This window comes from Mustelus asterias, chromosome 11 (assembly GCF_964213995.1).
Source record: "Mustelus asterias chromosome 11, sMusAst1.hap1.1, whole genome shotgun sequence".
Taxonomy (NCBI): Eukaryota; Metazoa; Chordata; class Chondrichthyes; order Carcharhiniformes; family Triakidae; genus Mustelus; species Mustelus asterias.
The window spans coordinates 78841669-78861756 of record NC_135811.1 but is presented as its reverse complement, the minus strand read 5'-3'; the positions used below and the strand labels follow the sequence as shown (position 1 = coordinate 78861756).

The 20088-nt window shown below is 47.7% G+C and overlaps 1 protein-coding gene across 1 annotated transcript in view; it reads left to right on the top strand.

The window, feature by feature from the left end:
* Positions 1 to 20088, top strand: part of LOC144500270 (integrin alpha-8-like) — a 146924-nt gene that overhangs the window by 58421 nt on the left and 68415 nt on the right. Inside the window, exons 11-13 of the mRNA XM_078222948.1 lie at positions 6939 to 6991; positions 14072 to 14280; positions 15185 to 15376. Coding sequence (XP_078079074.1) covers positions 6939 to 6991; positions 14072 to 14280; positions 15185 to 15376 — 454 coding nt within the window. The remainder of the gene's footprint in view (positions 1 to 6938; positions 6992 to 14071; positions 14281 to 15184; positions 15377 to 20088) is intronic.

Here is a 20088-nt window from a genome sequence, read left to right as displayed (position 1 = left end):
GCCTACTCCTGCTCCTATTTCTTATGTTCTTAATGTTCTTGATGTCGAAAAAAGCCCTATACACATGAGAACCTTTTTTTTCTTATTTTGAAAACAAATTTATATCTGGATTTTGATGTCCAACATCCATTATCCCATCCCAATTTTTGTATTCACTCCTTTAATTTTCAATTTGGATTTCTGTATCCTACTCTTCCTCCTGTTTTTCTTTTAAACATCCTGGGTTTGATTCCCGGCTTGGGTCGCTGTCTGTGTGGAAGTGAGAATCAGCACGTTCTCCCCGTGTCTGTGTGGGTTTCCTCCGGGTGCTCCAGTTTCCTCCCACAGTCCGAAAGACGATGCTGGTTAGGTGCATTGGCCATGCTAAATTCTCCCTCAGTGTACCCGAACAGCTGCCGGAGTGTGGCGAGTGGGGGATTTTCACAGTAACTTCATTGCAGTGTTAATGTAAGCCTACTTGTGGTGACACTAATAAATAAACTTAAAATGCCAGAGTTTCTTCTTACATTGAACCGATGGTCATTGTATAACTGATTTATCACAGATCTTATTTTCCTGGCATATCCTTAAGCAATAACCATTTAAAATATGCAGCACAGCAAAAGATGGCTTTAATAGTACTTTCCACTTAACAAATGGCAATGCTTAATGTAGCTGCAATGCTCCCTCTGGTGGCTTGTTGTATAACTGCACAAAGTTGTATCAGGCTTCAACATCCACTGTTGTATATAGTGGGGTGAGTGTTATTCTGCATGCAAAGACAGAGGAGAGAAATAGGCTGATCGTGCAAGTCGATTGGTTGTCAGGATAGCTAAACTGCACGGTGACATTAACTGCTTTGCGGGTCCTATAGTTAAGAATGTCCACCAACGTCTTTACTACCTCAGGAGGTTAAGGAAATTTGGCATCTTCGCTCCGACTCTCTCCAATTTTTACAGATGCACCATAGAAAGCATCCCTCTGGTTGTATCACAGCTTGGTATGGCTCCTGCTCTGACCAAGTCCGCAAGAAACTACAAAGGGTTGTGAATGTAGCCCAATCCATCACGCAAACCAGCCTCCCATCTATTGACTCCATCTACACTTCCCGCTGCCTCACATGTACACCCGTCAAAAGCAGCCAGCATAATCAAGGACCCCACGCACCCCGGACATTCTCTCTTCCACCTTCTTCCATTGGGAAAAAGATACAAAAGTCTGAGGTCACGTACCAACCGACTCAAGAACGGCTTCTTCCCTGCTGCCATCAGACTTTTGAATGGACCTACCTTGCATTAAGTTGATCTTGCTCTACATCCTTAACTATGATTGTAACACTACATTCTGGACTCTCTCCTTTCCTTCTCCCCATGTGCTCTATGAATGGTATGCATTGTCTATATAGCACGCAAGAAACAATACTTTTCACTGTAACCCAATACAGGGCACGGTGGCATAGTGGTTAGCACTGCTGCCTCACAGCACCAGGGACCCGGGTTCAATTCCGGCCTCGGGTCACTGTCTGTGTGGAGTTTGGACGTTCTCCCCGTGTCTGCGTGGGTTTCCCCCGGGTGTTCTGGTTTCTTCCCACAGTCCAAAGATGTATGGGTTAGGTTAATTGGCCATGCTAAATTTCCCCTTAGTGTCAGGGGGATTAGCATATGTGGGTTTACAGGTATAGGGCCTGGGTGGGATTGTTGTCAGTGCAGACTCAAAGGGCCAAATGGCTTCCTTCTGCACTGTAGGGATTCTATGATTCTATGCTCTATGTGACAATAATAAATCAAACCACGATGGCAAAAGGGCGCCACCCCCTCAATGGTGAATCACTTCACTCAGGTCAATTCCCAAATTCCTGTCAGCGTGTCAATAATGCATTGTCTGCAGCTCAGCCACCATGAGAAGGCCATGTACTTCTGGCCACCTGGTTCCAACTCCAACACACAAGCCCACATGGATAGGACTCAAGTGATGAGAGCTGTCCCACCACACGCAATGACTTCCAGCACATCACTGGGATGCTTAATTTTGATTTGATTTATTATTGTCACATGTATTAGTATACAGTGAAAAGTATTGTTTCTTGCGCGCTATACAAAGCATACCATTCATAGAGTAGGAAAGGAGAGAGTGCAGAATGTAGTGTTACAGTCACAGCTAGGGTGTAGAGAAAATCAACTTAATACGAGGTAAGTCTGACAGCAGCAGGGAAGAAGCTGTTCTTGAGTCGGTTGGTACGTGACCTCAGACTTTTGTATCTTTTTCCCCGAAGGAAGAAGGTGGAAGAGAGGATGTCTGGGATGTGTGGGGTCCTTGATTATGCTGGCTGCTTTGCCGAGGCAGCGGGAAGTGTAGACAGAGTCAATGGATGAGAGGCTGCACAATGATTCCGCTGCTGGGACTGCACCGGACCTCCCTGTAGTCCTCTCCAGAGTCCGTGTTCTGATTCATCGCAGTCCGCATCCTGCAGACCCTCACCATCATGAGGACACGGCCTTCGCCACCAGCTGCATGGCGAGCAGCTGAGGAGCAAAAGGAAGGGGCTGGATGGAATAGAGAGGGAGAAACTGTTCCCAATCATAAAAGGATCAAGAATGAGGGGGACAAAGACTTAAAGCAAATTGCAAAAGAAGCAAATCTGATCTGAGAAAGAGCTTTTTCATGCAGCGAACGGTTTAGGTCTGGAATGCACTGCCTGGAAGTGTGGTGGAGGCAGGTTCAATCGAGGCATTCAAGAGGGCGTTAGATGATTATTTATTTGAATAGAAACAATGTGCAGGGGTACAGAGAATGGCAGAAAGTCATGATGCTCATTTGGAGAGCCAGTGCAGACACAATGGGCTGAATGGCCTCCATCTGCACTGTAACAATTCTGGGAGGAAGATTGGAAGATGTGGAGAAGGAAGAATCCATAGAGGTGGAGGAGGAGGAATGGGGAGGAGGCAACCCACACAGGGGGTGGGAATTTCTGGCACCTCCTTGCTGCCCGGATCATCTGGTCCCACTGAAAGTCAGTGGAGGTTTTGGCTGGCCTGCGGGTCTCACCAGGGTGGCTCTCACCAGGGGGCGGGGCTGGAAAATCCTTGCCAATGGCTTTCTGTCCAAACTGTCAGTGATCACCTCATTCAACAGTGTTACCAGTGAACACAATCCCAGTTCTCCATTCACTAACTGTGCCCACCATGGCTGGAATTCTCCAAATCAGCAGGATTCTCCGGTCTCACCAGCAGCGCACCCCCGCCCGCGGGTTTCACAGAGGTGTGGGGTGACATCAGTGGGGAATCCCATTGACAGCAGCGGGACCAGAGAATCCCGGTGCTAGCGAACTGCACAGCACCTTCCACCATTGGGAAACATGTGGCTGGGGGATCGGAGAATCTCACCCTTGTCCTCCCTCTGTCACTGACCATGACAGCATCCTCTTGGCTACAATCCTGGAATGTGAACCACAAAAAATAATCATTCCATAAAATCTTTATCTGATGAACCATCCAATATTCCACACAAATGTCGTCCAATCCTCCTTTCTGTATTTGCTTTCGATTCTCTTCCCGCACCTAGTGATGCACTAAAGCAGATGCTTATCTGTTCCGCAGAACCAGTAATTCCTGAAACAAGTCATTAGTCTATCGCTAGAGGCTCATAGCTTGAGGGATGCCACTCGGCATCAAGCTTGGCTGACCAGGCGTCTCTCCCACTCTTGCCATCAGCCATTGGCGTGTTTGGAAAGTTTCTGCATGGCGACACACTCAACCTGTTTGGCTGCTTTATGAATACAACTTTCTTGGTCGTCAATTCCTGGGTACGGGGGGGGGGGGGACTCGATCCTGGAGCTTCTGGTTCAGAGGCGGGGACACTACCCACTGTGCCACAAGACCTCCTTATACATTCCCTGAGTTGCCTATCTTCTGTGTGTCTTTGCAAGGCCATGTGCCTTTGTGCCGTGCTACCCAAGTGTCTGTAGCATAGCTGGTGGCAGGCAGCTGACTTTCACAGGGGGAGACTGCAAATGGCCTTGGAGGACACCTGGGGCCTGAGAAGGCCTGGCTCTGGACTGCACCACACCTTGGCATAAGTGGCAGTAGTGTTGGCACTAGCTGGCTGAGAGGCAACAGCAAATACACTGACAGACTGCAGAAGGGAGGGGCGGGGGAGGATGAATGCTGTCATCCTGAGAGATATCAGTTGGATCATGCTCCATAACACCACTGCCACTGCACTGTGGCAGCACCTTAGTAATCGTACAGCAATCTGCTGGAGCTGTGCGATCCTGCAAGATCCATTGTCATGGTGACAGCAGTGTGAGATTGCAAAGCAGTAAGCTGTGCCTCTGTAAGGCCTGGGGTTCACTCTAACCTAACTGTAAGACTTAAGTCGATTATAATTGTTAGACTGAGTTGGGAGAGCTGGTCTAAAAGATACCTGCAGCTCCGACTAGGTTTAGACCACTCTGGGTATGAGTATGTTGTCCCAGATTGCCCAGAGTTTAACAAGTTAACTGCATTAAGTATAAAACTACCATACCTGGTAGAGGCAGCACAGTTAATTGACTCTGGAACGCTGGCTTTTGGTTGACTATGGCACTACCTCTTGTTCTGATGACTGAAGTCTATCTTCTTTCTTCTCTGTGCCTGGCTGCTGTAAGTTGTTGCTTATTAATCCTTGCTAGCGGCTATCTCAGTGCATGGTGTCATATCCCTGAACCCTGATCAAAGCAAAGCATGAGCAGACCCTGATTGATCACATGGTGTACGATTAGTGTCTGATTGGTCTCTTATGGGTGATGGCAACTTCACTGATGTCACTTCCTGTTATCTCCTGACTGGTTCTCTAAGATGTAAGTCATTTGAGGGAGTGTCCTCCTTATTCCAGCTTTTCCCTGTCATTTTATGAAATTTGTGGCTTTCCATTAAGATAATTTGAGTGTTATTTGGAACAGGAGGCACATTCAGCGATCTGCGTTTTAAAATTGGAAGCATTGGGATCAGAAATGACTCAGGCCCATCGAATTCAGCCTGAGGAGACCCCAGTTACCAAACCACAGACCATGGCCTCACCAAAGTTTTATATCAGCCATGATCTGATGGGATGGCGGAACAGGCTAGAAGGGCTGAATTGCCCACTTCTGCTTCTAATTCCTTTGTCTCTATGTTCCTCTGTCCCTCTGATTGCTCGCATTGACGGCGATGGTCGTCTGGTCCCATCGCCTTTGCGAAGTTTGTCTGTAGGGCCTCCTCACTTCCTGTGGACAGAGGACCTCTTCCTTCCTGTCCATGTCAACTCATGCACCAAGGCCTGCCGTGCTGTGTCAGAGAAGACCCTCTACCATGCAGTGCCACAGACACTCTTCCTGCCTATCGGATCATCTTTCACCGCCACTTCCAGTGGAATACAAGCATGGTTTAAGCAGACAAATGCGAAATATTAGATATCGCAAATAAAAGCAGAAAACTGCTGGAAGCACTCAGTAGCGTCAACAGCATCTGTCTGGAAAGAAACAGTTAACAGTTCAGGTCATTAACCTTGCAACAGGTTCTCAAAGTGTGGACATGAGTGAATGTTGCATTTCTATTCTCATGCCTATTATCATGGGCACTTGAAATTCTCCCCTCAATTTTGCAATGGGGTTTGAATCCCCAACCTTGCGACTCGGCAGCTATTGGAACCCTTACAGCGCCCATCGACTCTGCACCAACTCCCCGAAAGAGTATCCCACCCAAGCCCACCCTATCTCTGCAACCCTATGCGTTTACCATGGCTAATCCCCCTAACCTGCACATCCTGGGACACTAAGGGTCAAATTTGCATGGCCAATGCACCTAACCTGCACATCTTTGGACTGTGGGAGGAAACTGGAGCACCCGGAGGAAACCCACCCAGACACGGGGCGAACGTGCAAACTCCACACAGACAGTGACCTAAGGTCAGGACTGAACCTGAGTCCCTGGCACAGTGAGACAGCAATACTAACCACTGTGCCACCATGCCGCCCCAGATAAGTCTCTGTCTAATTTGGCTTCGTCTGGTGTTTTTTAATGAATGGAGGCGCTGTCCTTTACATTTTTACCTGATGGATGTTCAATTTCTAGCAGAGGGGAATTGAGGGTATATTAACACTTCCAACTGTCAGTCCAAAGTGGTTTTGCTTCCTACAGCCACAGGAGCTACAGGTGCCAACGCAGCCTGATTCTCGTGTCAGGGCCTGAAGCAACTTGAAGCAATTTTTAAAAACAGCATCTCAGTCTTTTGGCTCAGATGAAGCTCAGATCAAGCTCAGGAGGGGGTGTAAATGCTTCATCCTATTGGCTTGGATCATGTAGAGGAAGAATGGGCCCTGTCTTGTCAGCTTGGATCTGCAATGATTCTCTTGTAGGGAATCTGGGCCAATTTGGACTTTTGATTGGAAATAATTTTTTTTTAAAATTCCTTGCAATGATAAGCTAAGGTCAAATGTCAGATCAAGCCTAAGATGGGATGCAATGTCTTATCTTGTCAGCTTAGATCTTGTTTGTCTTTCTCGTAGAGACCGTGAATTGGATTCAGTTTGAATTTGGTTTTTGGAGCAAGCAAGGAATGGATTTGGGGTTTCCCGCTCCACTCCGAACATTAGCTTTGTAACTTTAAAGGATGGAGTAAAAAATAAAAATCCCTTGAGAAGAGAAGCTCGTCCCAATTCATTTGGAATGAGCGCATGCCTTCACACTCAATTCACAGGTGACGTACGTCCCACAGGTTTTGTGTTGATGTGGAGTGATTCGAATCACTAAACCAGCAGTGCATAAATGCACTGTGAGTGGAGAAATATTCAGTAAATATTCAACCGTTATGCCATATAAAGTGGAAATAGAATTTCACGCTTGTCAGGCTGAAGGATGTCAATGTTAAAGATTGAAACATACTTGTGACAACCAATGAAAGCGATTTACTGTGTTAGTCAGCCTGTGCGTTTTGATTTGCAGGTAGCAGCTTTCTTTGGCTATGTGGTCGCTGTCACCGATATAAACAGTGATGGGTAAGAATTACTCTGCCCTATGCAATGAACTGTAACTTGCACTCTGTATTATAATTCTCCAAGGAGAGATGGAGCTGTAAACAGCAAGCCTGATCGTCAATGTGGTAACTTGAAAAGTATTTGCCATTTCGAGTTATTTATACCATTGTACATTTGAAATTATTTCACACATTACAGTGAAGGGCTAGACTCGCCCATGGATCAATTGTTAAGTTCGCATCCTAGAATCATAGAATCCTACAGTGCAGAAGGAGGCCATTTGGCCCATCGGGTCTGCACCAGCCACAATCCCACCCAGGCCCTATTCCATAACCCCATGTATTTACCCTAGCTAGTCCCCCTGACAAGGGGCAATTTAGCATGGCCAATCCACCTAACCCACACACCTTTGGCCTCCTGCCACATTTTGAAGTTATTGCACCCCCGAGTATGATCCTGGCAATACTCATAGATAGAAATCATAGAAACCCTACAGTGCAGAAGGAGGCCATTCGGCCCATCGAGTCTGCACTGACCACAATCCCACCCAGGCCCTACCCCACATATTTTACCCACTAATCCCTCTAACCTACGCATCCCAGGACTCTAAGGGGCAATTTTTTTTTTTAACCTGGCCAATCAACCTAACCCGCACATCTTTGGACTGTGGGAGGAAACCGGAGCACCCGGAGGAAACCCACGCAGACACGAGGAGAATGTGCAAACTCCACACAGACAGTGACCCGAGCCGGGAATCGAACCCGGGACCCTGGAGCTGTGAAGCAGCAGTGCTAACCACTGTGCTACCGTGCCGCCCAAAACTCAGGATCCAAGCCTAGGACATCTGTGGAAATTTGCCCATTGCCGCCCCTCCAGCAGTGACCACACTGGGCTTTGCTTGGACAATAGGAGGACATCTCTTTTATGTGAGAGTGATGGGAATCTGTGCCACTATGGTACCCCTTGGGTGCCCAACTGCTGATGCTTTCGAAAGGTCCAGAGTGGCAGCTGAACTAGAGCAGAGTCACTATAGTACAGAAGGAGGCGATTCGGCCCATCAAGTCTGCACTAACTCTTCGAAAGAGCATCTTACCCATATCCCCTGATCCCCTTATTATAATACAGACCTTATCCCTGTAACTCCACACATTTACCTTGTTAATCCCTGTAACCTACACATCTTGAGACACTAAGGGACAATTTAGCATGGCCAATCCATGTAACCTGCGCATATTTGGACTGTGGGAGGAAACTCACGCAAACACGGGAGGAACGTGCAGACTCCGCACAGACTGCAATCCAAGGCCGGAGTTGAACACAGGTTCCTGGTGCTGTGAGGCAGCAGTGCTAACCACTATGCCACCGTGCCGCCTTAGCTGGCAAACACTCTGCATTTCCCTTCCTGAGTCTCTTACGTAGGAGAGCAGATCTAAGACGATATTAAAATACCCATTTTCAGAGGTCCAGGCCCCTTTTACCTTTCTGGAGGTTAGTCATCCTCATCTGACACAATGCATTGGCCTCCAGGTCCCTGCACTAAAATCCACTGCCGTGTTTTCCTGATTCTGACCGGTATCCATTTACCTGCTGTCTCTTAGTGCATCGGCCTCAAAAACTGGCCCCAAAATCATCCTCTCCAGGTTCCCCCATGGCCTTTCTCCACGGTATTAAGTTTCGGGTTTAATCCCCTCTCATATCCTCCGTACTTCTCATTGTAGTTTATTGTACACTATTTCAGGCCTCCAGCAGAATTCTCCTGTCACCAGTGGCAGGGCACTGACCCACCTTACGTCAGAATCTTCTCCCGATTACTTTTACAGAGGACTCTGGGTCTGTGCTTGTTGGAGTTTAGAAGCATGAGGGGGGATCTTATTGAAACTTATGGGATACAGCGAGGCCTGGATAGAGTGGACGTGGAGAGGATATTTCCACTAGTAGGAAAAACTAGAACCAGAGGGCACAACCTCAGGCTAAAGGGACAATCCTTTAAAATAGAGACAAGAATGAATTTCTTCAGCCAGGGAATGGTGAATCTGTGGAACTCTTTGCCGCAGAAGGCTGTGGAGGCAGGTCATTGAGTGTCTTTAAGACAGCGATAGATTGGCTCTTGATTAATAAGGGGATCAGGGGTTATGGGGAAAAGGCAGGAGAATGGGGATGAGAAAAATATCAGCCATGATTGAATGGCGGAGCAGACTCGATGGGCCGAGTGGCCTAATTCTGCTCCTATGTCTTATGGTCTTATATCTACTTTCAAGGTTGATAAGTCCAACCCCCCCCCCCCCCCCCCCCCCCCCCCCACACAACTCTGACACCAGGGGCAGGAGTTTGAGTCCCAGGTGGGGCAAGGAACAGAGACGGGCACGATCGAAATATATATCCCCGCCATCAGCCTGCTGGTTCCCTGTCTTGATGCCACCCCCGGACCACTTCCCGAGGGTATATGGGGACAGTAAGGCTACCCGCCTGCACACTGCATGTAGCCAAATCAACTCTTTAACATCACTCAAGGTCACTCAAAAGTGGCCAACTGGCATTTCCCAATTCATCTCCAGGTTCACAGAAGAGGTGGGGACAATTTAGGCGCTGGGAAGTGACCTCCCAGCCAGGAGTCAGTCTGCCTCGAACATAAGAACTAGGAGCAGGAGTAGGCCACCTGGCCCCTCGAGCCTGCTCCGCCATTCAATAAGATCATGGCTGATCTTTTTGTGGACTCAGCTCCACTTACCCGCCCACTCACCATAACCCTTAATTCCTTTACTGTTCAAAAATCTATCTATCTTTGCCTTAAAAACATTCAATGAGGTAGCCTCAACTGCTTCACTGGGCAGGGAATCCCACAGATTCACAACCCTTTGTGTGAAGAAGTTCCTCCTCAACTCAGTCCTAAATCTGCTTCCCCTTATTTTGAGGCTATGCCCCCTAGTTCTAGTTTCACCCACCAGGAAACAACCTCCCTGCTTCTATCTCATCTATTCCCTTCACAATTTTAAATGTTTCTATAAGATCTCCCCCTAATTCTTCTGAATTCCAATGAGTATAGCCCCAGTCTACTCAGTCTCTCCTCATAAGCCAACCCTCTGAACTCCAAAATCAACCTACTGAATCTCCTCTGCACCCCCTCCAGTGCCAGTATATCCTTTCTCAAGTAAGGAGACCAAAACTGTACACAGTGCTCCAGGTGTGGCCTCACCAGCACCTTATACAGCTGCAACATACCCTCCCTGTTTTTAAACTCCATCCCTCTAGCGATGAAGGACAAAATTCCATTTGCCTTCTTAATTACCTGCTGCACCTGCACACCAGCTAGAGACTAGAAATCCTCCCTGCCTTCCTGGGTGCACAGACTGCCCAGAGTCTCTATGACTCTATGACTCTAGAGGGGGCTACCCCTCAACATTGATGGGCTGGCTGTCGATCTATGCCAGAATTTTACCGCCTTGCCCACCTGAGGCCAGCGGAGAATGCCATTCTGCGAGACACGCACGCCCCAATTCTGGGGCGGGCGAGGCGGTAAAAATCCAGCCATGGTCTTTAATTTGAATTTTTAAAAGTTGGATCGGGGGCACCTCTCTTTTCAAGCACTATCTCCTTTAATTACCCTCCAATTCAGGCTGTTTCTCCATCCGCAGCAGGAACACAACATTCAGACCAGCATTCTTATTTCCCCGTTTTACTGCTGTTCCATTTTAAAGTCTACGAAACCAGTTCAGACCAGTATTCTTATTTCCTCGTCCTTTTTTTTTCCCCTCTGGGTTTCAAGCTCCAAGACCTTTGATTAGCCATCCAGCTTTGAGACCCCACCACCCCAGCGCCCCCCCCCCCCCAACCACCCCAGCCACCCCCACCCCCCCCCCCCCCCCCCCCCCACCCCCCCCCCATCTGTAATCGAACGGCAAACCCTTCCTCAGGCCATTCATTCCCTATCCCAGTGAAAATCAAATGTTTCCCACACTTGTCTTGGTTTCTGAACCTCATTTCACCCCGGGGGTGGGTTCAGAGGGCCACAGGGAAACTCCTTTCCTACCATGTGAAGCCCTGTGCAGTCCAAATGAGGCAGGGCTGGCCGGTTCCCTACCTGGTTGGACGTGAATGGGGGTGGTATGGTGGCACTGCTGCCTCACTGCGCCAGGGACCCGGTTCAATTCTGGCCTCGGGTCATTGTCTGTGTGGAGTCTGCACATTCCCCCCCCCGTGTCTGCGTGTGTTTCCTCCGAGTGCTCCTGTTTCCTCCCACTGTCCCAGGATGTGGGGGGACGGGGCGATTTTCCCCCAAAAAGTCTAAGTGCCCAATGGGCGGGAAAATGGGAGATTTTCCCACCCATTTTCTGGGCGTACTTAGTGGGATGGATTCCCGGCACTCTGTGAAGCACGGAGGGGGATTCATACCGCTAAAGCGGGGAGGGGCAAGGCCTAATCCCACCCGAGAGGATGACATCAGCGTGCTGGGCGGAGAGGGGAGTCAGAGGCAAGATTGGCACGTGCCCTCCCACTGGCCCCCCCATCGTCGGCCTCCCAATCACCAGCTTTCCCAATTGCTTCCCTGAGCTCCCCCATCGTTAACCCAACTCCCCTCCCATGGCCAGCCTGATCCCCCCTACCCCACGGCCAGCTCCAATCACCCTCTTCCCTCCCAACCGCACCGATTCCTAATGCAGAGTGCACAGCGGGTTCCCCTCCACCACTGATCGCCTTCCCAGTAGGCCCTGCCCCCTCAGGCTCAGCCCCTTGGCACTCCTGGTGCCCCCTGGGCAGTGCCAGGGTGCCCAGTTGGCAGTGCCAGTGTGCCTTCTGAGCACTGCCAGGGTGCTAGGCTGGCACTGCCCAAGAGGCACCCCCTGCCCTGACCTCCCGGTGGTGCCTCAATGGACTTTGTCCCCCACCAGCAAGGTGATCAGGCCTGGTCCCCGTTGACAGGGGACCAGCTTTAATCACCGCTGGTGGAAACCTCTCCCGGGAGGGTGGGAAACATTAGTGAGCCTGGATAAAACCATCCCCAGTGGGGTGGGAAACATTAGCGATCCCGGAAAAAACCATCCCCAATGGGGTGGGAAACATTAGCGATCCCGGAAAAAACCATCCCCAGCGGGATGGGAAACATTAGCAATCCCGGAAAAAACCATCCCCAGCGGGATGGGAAACATTAGCGATCCCGGATAAAACCATCCCCGGCTTGCTGATGAGATGGATATGGGAATTTCCATATTGTAATCAGCCTCAAACTGATTTCCAGCACGAGGCTGATTACGTTGTAAAAAAGGCCCTGGGAAAGTCGAGATTGGCTGAATGCTGGTCACGAATCCCACTATAGGCCTCACGCTGACATTTCCTGGCCCGCTACTACTCGAGCAGCGCGGCGGGCCAGGAAAATCACGCCTGTGCTGCGCTAAATTGCCCTTTGGTGTCCAAAGACGTGCCGGCTCGGTGGATTGGCCATGTTCAATGCATGGGGTTAGGGTGTAGGATTGGGCCTAATTAAGGCACTCTTTTGGCGGGTCAGTGCAGACTCAAAGGGCCGAATGGCCTCTTCTGCACTGTGGGGATTTATGAATGAACCAGTTGACTTTTCACAAAAATAAACTCAGCAGATTTTCATGAGATTTTCTGTTGCCTGCCCATAAATCATCAACCTTACTGAATTCAATTTCATAACTTGTCATTGTGAGATTTGAATTGATGGCATGTAGTTTTCTAGTCCAGTGCTTTAAGTACTGGGCCACTTTACCGATAGCAACCCAGGCTTAACTTTCTGTCCAAACATACCTTGTGATAGTTAATTCCTGCTGCTGTCCTCTGGGCAAGTGGTTGAATGTCTATTAGTATTCCACTGGTTCCTCAATTCACAGGAAACAATCGACGGCAGTATTTCAAAGATTAAAGTCATAATTTCTATATTCTAGCAGGTATTAAAATACCATGTGAACTCCGAGTAAGATGAGCATTATTGGATGTAGCTATTAAACCTTTCGCCTTTTCCTGACTAACTCCCAGTTCTGAGATACGGGCTGAAGGTGAAAGAATCACATTTTTTCTTATGGCAGGAACAATCTTGTGACTGTAGCCCATTATGTCATAAAACTGTACCCCACCGCCAGACACTCCTGTTATATGAGGAGAAGCATAAAATGAAGGAAAATGATTCCAGTGAACATATTTACAGATTAAACTATATATTTTTTTAATTAAATTTTATGGGATGTGGGCATCGCTGTCTGGACCAGTATTTATTGCCCATCCCTAGTTGCCCTTGAGAAGGTGGCCTTAGAATCCCTAGAAAGGACATCCCACCCAGGCTCACCCACGCCCCTAATCCCTGTGCATTTACCATGGCTAATCCATCTAACCTACACATTTTTGGACACTAACAATTTAGCATGGCCAATCTACCTAACCTGCTTCTGGAACTGCTGCAGCCCCTGCGGTGTAGGTACACGCACAGTGCTGTTAGGAAGAGAGTTCCAAGATTTTCATCCAGTGACAGTGAAGGAACGGCGATATATTTCCAAGTCAGGATGGTGAGTGACTTGGAGTGGAACCTCCAGGTGTGGAGTTCCCAGGTATCTGCTGCTCTTGCCCTTCTAGATCATAGTGATCTTGGGTTTGGAAGGTGCTGCCTGAGGAACCTTGATGAGTTCCTGCAGTGCATCTTGTCAATGGTACACATGGCTGCCTCTGTTCGTTGGTAGTGGAGGGATTGAATGTTTGTGGAAGGGATAGCAATCAAGTGGACCATTTTGCCCTGGATGGTGTCAAGCTTCTTGAGCATTGTTGGAGCTGCATGCATCCAGGCAAGTGGAGAGTATTCCATCACACTCCTGACTTGTGCCTTGTAGATGGTGGACAGGCTTTGGGGAGTCATGAGTTACTCACTGCTGGATTCCTAGCCTCTGACCTGCTCTGGTAGCCCCAGTATTTATATGGCTAATCTAATTCAGTTTTTGGTCAATAGTAACCCTCCCCAGGATGTTGAGAGTTTTAACTATCCATATAATCCTGGTGCTAGCAGAAATCCTGATAATAATTCAGTATAATTTATTGTTAGTGTATAATTAATGAATAAGATGCTAATATTGAAATGTCCCTCTGTCTGCTGCTGTGTAGGAAAGATGATATTTTAGTTGGGGCACCTCTCTTTATCAACCGTGGACTGGATGGCAAGCGACACGAGGTCGGACGAATTTATGTTTACCTTCAGGAGCAACCTGGATCCTTCAGACAACCAACACAAACGTTCACAGGGACAGACAAGTTTGGCCGATTTGGCAGTGCCATAGCCACCCTCGGGGACCTTGATTACGATGGATACAAGGGTAATGAACTGACAGGATATCGTGTGGTATTTGATTAATTTTTTTTTATTCATTCGTGGGACATGGGCATCGCTGGCTAGACCAGCATTTATTGCCCATCCCTCGTGGTCTTTGAGAAGGTGGCAGTGAGCTGCCTTCTTGAATCGCTGCAGTCCACATGCTGTGGGTTGACCCACAATGCCATTAGGGAGGGAATTCCAGGATTTAGACCCAGCGACTGCGAAGGAACGGCGATATATTTCCAAGTCAGGACGGTGAGTGGCTTGGAGGGGAACTTTGACAAGGTTCACTCTCTGGGAACATGAATATTTACTTCAGCAACATGGTTGAGTTCAAATTTTTGAAACAGATCCGGCCTCAATCCTGAGAACAGGCCCAGTTCCGAATTCCATCAAGAACCCAGAACAACTGGGCTGTAGATGGAGGATTACAGGGAATGGGAAATAGATTAGTATTGAGCCATATAATGAACATTATGTAACGTGGGGAGGCACGGTGGCACAGTGGTTAGCACTGCTGCCTCACAATGCCAGGGACCTAGGTTCGATTCCCGGCTTGGGGCACTGTCTGTGCAGAGTTTGCATGTTCTCCCCGTGTCTGCCTGGGTTTCCTCCCACAGTCCGGAAAAACGTGCAGGTTACGTGCATTGGCCATGCTAAATTCTCCCTCAGTGTACCCGATCAGGCGCCGGAGTGTGGTGACTAGGGGATTTTCACAGTAGTGTTAATGTAAACCTACTTGTGACACCAATAAATAAACTTTACTTTAACATCACTGCGGTGAAGCCATGTTGTTTTCTTAAGTAGAGACGCGAATACGTCGATGTCTTCAATATTCACCCTCTGGTATATATTTGGTGACAACACCTGAGTCACACACTAATGAACCATTTACGTCTCTCCAGATGTAGCAGTTGGAGCACCGCATGCCGGTGAGGATGGCAATGGGCGAGTGTTCATTTACCTTGGCCACGCTCACGGACTCCGTCCAAAATTCTACCAGGAGCTGAAGGGAACGTGGGCACCTGACATGGCGTTGGCGGGATTCGGCTTCTCGCTGAGAGGTGGCTCGGACATAGATGGAAACAAATACACAGGTGATAATGTCTCTGCGGATTTGACGTTATTCCTTGTTGTGTCCTGGATGTAAATATATAAAATAAGAAAACATCAGCACTGTTTATATCTATCTTGCAAGTCAGAACAATATTTATAGGGAGGAGAATGACAGACAAGGTCAGTCAGGTTTCAAGGTAAAATCGAATATTTTATTTAGTCACAGGATGTAGGTGTTACTAACAAGGCCAGCATTTGTAGCCCATCCTTAACTGCCCTGAGTGACTTGCTAGGCCATTTAAGAGTCAACCCCATTGCTTTGGATCATGTAGGCATGACCAGATTAGTGAACCAGATGAATTTATGTGACTGCCGCTTCATCATTAGACTTTTAATTGCAGGTTTTTTAAAATTAGATTCAAATTTCACCCTCAGCAGTGGTGGTGGGATTCGAACCCAGATCCCCAAATATTGACTTGGGGTCTCTGGATTGCTAGTCCAGTGACAATACCACTGGGCCACCGTCTCCCCATGTGATGTCCAGATACTGGTTAAACCTTTAGGGTCTCAGGGTGGGATTCCCCACCCCCCCCCCCCACCCCGCCCCGCACCCCCCTCCCAACACAACCCCTTCCCCACGGCATGTTTTGCGGCAGCGGAGCCAGCCCACCCAGTCCCACCACTGTCAACTGGCTTTCCCATTGTCCTCACCCTCTGGGGAACCCGCAGTGGGGGCTCGCTGTTGGCGGGACTGGACAATCCCTCCAGCGGGAAAGGCTGGAAAATCCCACCCTCAGAATCTCACGTGGTAAAAACAGGGTTTGACTGAATCAGACACTGTCCCGTCCTGCACGCAAGCTCTATAAAAGAATATTTCACAGTGACGGCCGTGCCAGTATAATTCCTTCCTTCATTGAGATCTGGATGGAAAACCATGGGAGGCGAGTGGAGAAGTGCAGGGGGCAGCGAGGACAAAATATCCCTGAGCGCAGGGCTCCAATAATAATCAACCAGATTAGGTACCATGGTGGCACAGTGGTTGGCACCACTGCCTCACAGCGCCAGGGACCCGCGTTCGATTCCAGCCTCGGGTCACTGTCTGTGTGGAGTTTGCACATTCTCCCCGTGTCTGCATGGGTTTCTTCCGGGTGCGCCGGTTTCCTTCCACAGCCCAAAGATGTGCGGGTTAGGTTGATTGGCCATGCTAAATTGACCCTTATGTTATGGGGATTAGCAGGGTAGATATGTGTGGTTACAGGAATGAGACCTGGGTGGGATTGTGGTCAGTGCAGACTTGATGGGCCAAATGGCCACCTTCTGCACTGTCGGAATTCTATGATATCTGTAGGGATTCTATGACCTGACAGAAAAATCACTGCTCCTGTCTCAATTTGAAGGTTATCTTTATACACAGTGTGGATAAAAATGAATAAGGTGAGTGTTCACTGAGGGAGGATATTTGGGGAGTTAGAACTAGCTTCATTTGTCCTCACTTGTGACATGTCCTCTGGTAGTCTTCCTTTAAAGAAAATGCAGCAGGGTTAATCTATATTTAATTAGAGAGGGGCACGTTAAAAAAAACAAAAGGAGAGTCACTGATACATTTTCAACTCCATGAAACATTTTCAGATTAGATATAAGGTGAGAAAATGGGGTTTACCAAGAATTAGCTACAATAAATACAAGGAGATTATTTGACCAGCCTTTGGGATCTATTTTATCCCAGAAAGTTAAAAGTGGTACATTTTTGAGGATTGTGGTAGTATTTAAGTTTTTTTTAACATTCACAAACCAACGATGTGAGGAGGGGAGTGGAGGGATCGACAAGCTTGAGAAGGGATAGACTGAGCACAGCGTGAGCTGACAGCACCCTCTAGTGGACAGTCCATCTGTTTGAAATTTATACAAATCTCTCGCAAAATTCAAGCCAGTGACTTAAAATGGGTTGGTAGAAAGTTCCATTGTCTTTTTTAGGCAAAGGAATTAAGATAAATGTTTACCAGGAAGCAAGTATATGCATCTTTTATTCCGCTTCTAAGCTGTTAACAGGATTGTAAACCAAGGTGAAAAATTACTGGCAGCACAAGATTCAGAAAGTCAATTCCTGTACTTTTTAATCGTTTTAAGATGTCACAGGACAAGGTGATTTATAGAGTCCCTATAGTACAGAAGGAGGCCATTTGGCCCATTGAGCCTGCACCAACAACAATCCCTCCAAGCCCTATCCCTGTAACCCCATGTATTTATCCTAGCTAGTCTCTCTGACACTAAGGGGCAATTTAGCATGGCCAATTCACCTAACCCACACATCCTTGGGCTGTGGGAGGAAACCGGAGCACTCAGAGGAAACCCACGCAGACACGGGGAGAACGTGCAGACTCCACACAGACAGTGACCCAGGACCGGAATTGAACCTGGGTCTCTGGCACTGTGAGGCAGCAGTGCTAACCACTGTGCCCCAGTGACTGACTGACTCAAATGGGGAGTACAGTAATTTGATGGTCACAATGGTGGGAGAGGTTTTGCGATCATGACAAGTTACAAGCCGGACTTCAATTTGATGGGTCCTCAAGAATATAAAAAGGAACTCAACTGCCTTGAGTTCAGTTCCACCAGGAGTTGAGCCAAGAGTTCAACCAGAAGCAGGGCCCGATCACCTGAAGCAGTTAAAGGCAGGTAGGCACTGGAGCAGTGGGTTCTTAACTCTGCCAGCTTCAGACAGATCTTAAAATAACTCACCCTCTAACCAGAGAAAAGTACCAAATCAGACAGTGCTTACAGACAGCGGACAACTACTGAAGAACTGCAAATCTTTTCCGTCATCAGATCGGATTGCATATAGTTTTTTTGAGAGTGACTAAGATTCTGTTATTGCTGTTTTAGTGTTGAATGGTCCTTGTATTATTTGAACAGTCAAACCGTACCTTAATTAATATGTTACTTATTTAGTTAAAGTCCCTGGTTATTTAAATGAAACACCTTGTGAATTTTTCACTTAAGGCAAGTGTCAGGCCTTTATATTAATGAACCTCACCGTTAATGTAGAACAGTTAACACCTTCCCAAACACTTTTACCAGTTTACGAAGGGAAGTAAAGGGGATTAATCTCTGCGTCATAACACAGGACATTGGTGAACCAGATTTTTTTTTTTTTACAAAAGTTTGTTTCACTTATTTGTCACATCACTCTGATTAGCTTTCAATTCTAAATTTTTTTAAAAATATATAAATTTAAATTCCAACAGCTGCTGTCAGGGTGGGATTTAGAACATAGAACATAGAACAGTACAGCACAGTCCAGGCCCTTCGGCCCACGATGTTGTGCCGAACCTTTTCCGAAACCAAGATCAAGCTATCCCACTCCCTATCATTCTAGTGTGCTCCATGTGCCTATCCAATAACCGCTTGAAAGTTCCTAAAGTGTCCGACTCCACTATCACAGCAGGCAGTCCATTCCACACCCCAACCACTCTCTGAGTAAAGAACCTACCTCAGACATCCCTCCTATATCTTCCACCACGAATCTTATAGTTATGCCCCCTAGTAACAGCTACATCCACCCGAGGAAATAGTCTCTGAACGTCCACTCTATCTATCCCCCTCATCATCTTATAAACCTCTATTAAGTCACCTTTCAACCTCCTCCGCTCTAAAGAGAAAAGCCCTAACTCCCTCAACATTTCCTCATAAGACCTACCCTCCAAACCAGGCAGCATCCTGGTAAATCTCCTCTGCACTCTTTCCAGTGCTTCCACATCCTTCTTATAGTGAGGTGACCAGAACTGCACACAATATTCCAAATGTGGTCTCACCAAGGTCCTGTACGGTTGCAGCATAACCCCACGGCTCTTAAACTCCAACCCCCTGTTAATAAAAGCTAACACACTATAGGCCTTCTTCATTTGAACCCATGACCCCAGGGCATTAGACTGGGTCTTTGAATTGTTAGTCCAAGTGGACATCACCACTACACCATTGTTTGTTCCAACATGCTGCCTCTTAAAACTCTCTGATGTAGGTCATCCCATAGGAATGGAAATAAACGCAGCCTTGTGAGTATCTTCCATATTGCTGAGAGAAAGTTATGAATAATCATAGAATCCCTACAGTACAGAAGGAAGCCATTCAGCCCATCGAGCCTGCACCAACAACAACCCAGGCCCTATCCCCGTAACCCCACATATTTACCCTGCTAATCTCCCAGACACTAAGGGGCAATTCAGCATGGCCAATCCACCGAACCTACACATCTTTGGAGTGTGGGAGGAAATTGGACCACCCAGAGAAGAGACACGGGGAGAATGTGCAAACTCCACACAGCCACCCCAAGGCTGGAATTGAACCCAGGTCTCTGGTGCTGTGAAGCAGCAGTGCTAACCACTGTGCCACCGTGCCATACCCATCTTGCTCAGAAGAATTATGAGTAACATTACAATGGATAAACTAATAGCCATTAAACCTTTTTATTCAGCATATTTTCCTCTCTCCCAAACAAGTTACTTTTAATTGTACTAAAACGGATCCCAACAGTATGGTCAAATATTGAGATACCTGGACCGGAATTCTCCGGATGTTCACACCTTGCTGCTGCTGCCAGCAAGGATGAAGAATTTGACACTCAGCCAAATTTCCATTCACTGCAGCGGGACCAGAAAATCCCACTGACATGAACAGCTGGAAAATTCCAACCATGGACTGCAAAGGCCCAGGATTGATCTACACTCTGTGTGGAGTTACCTGATCTCAGCTGGGC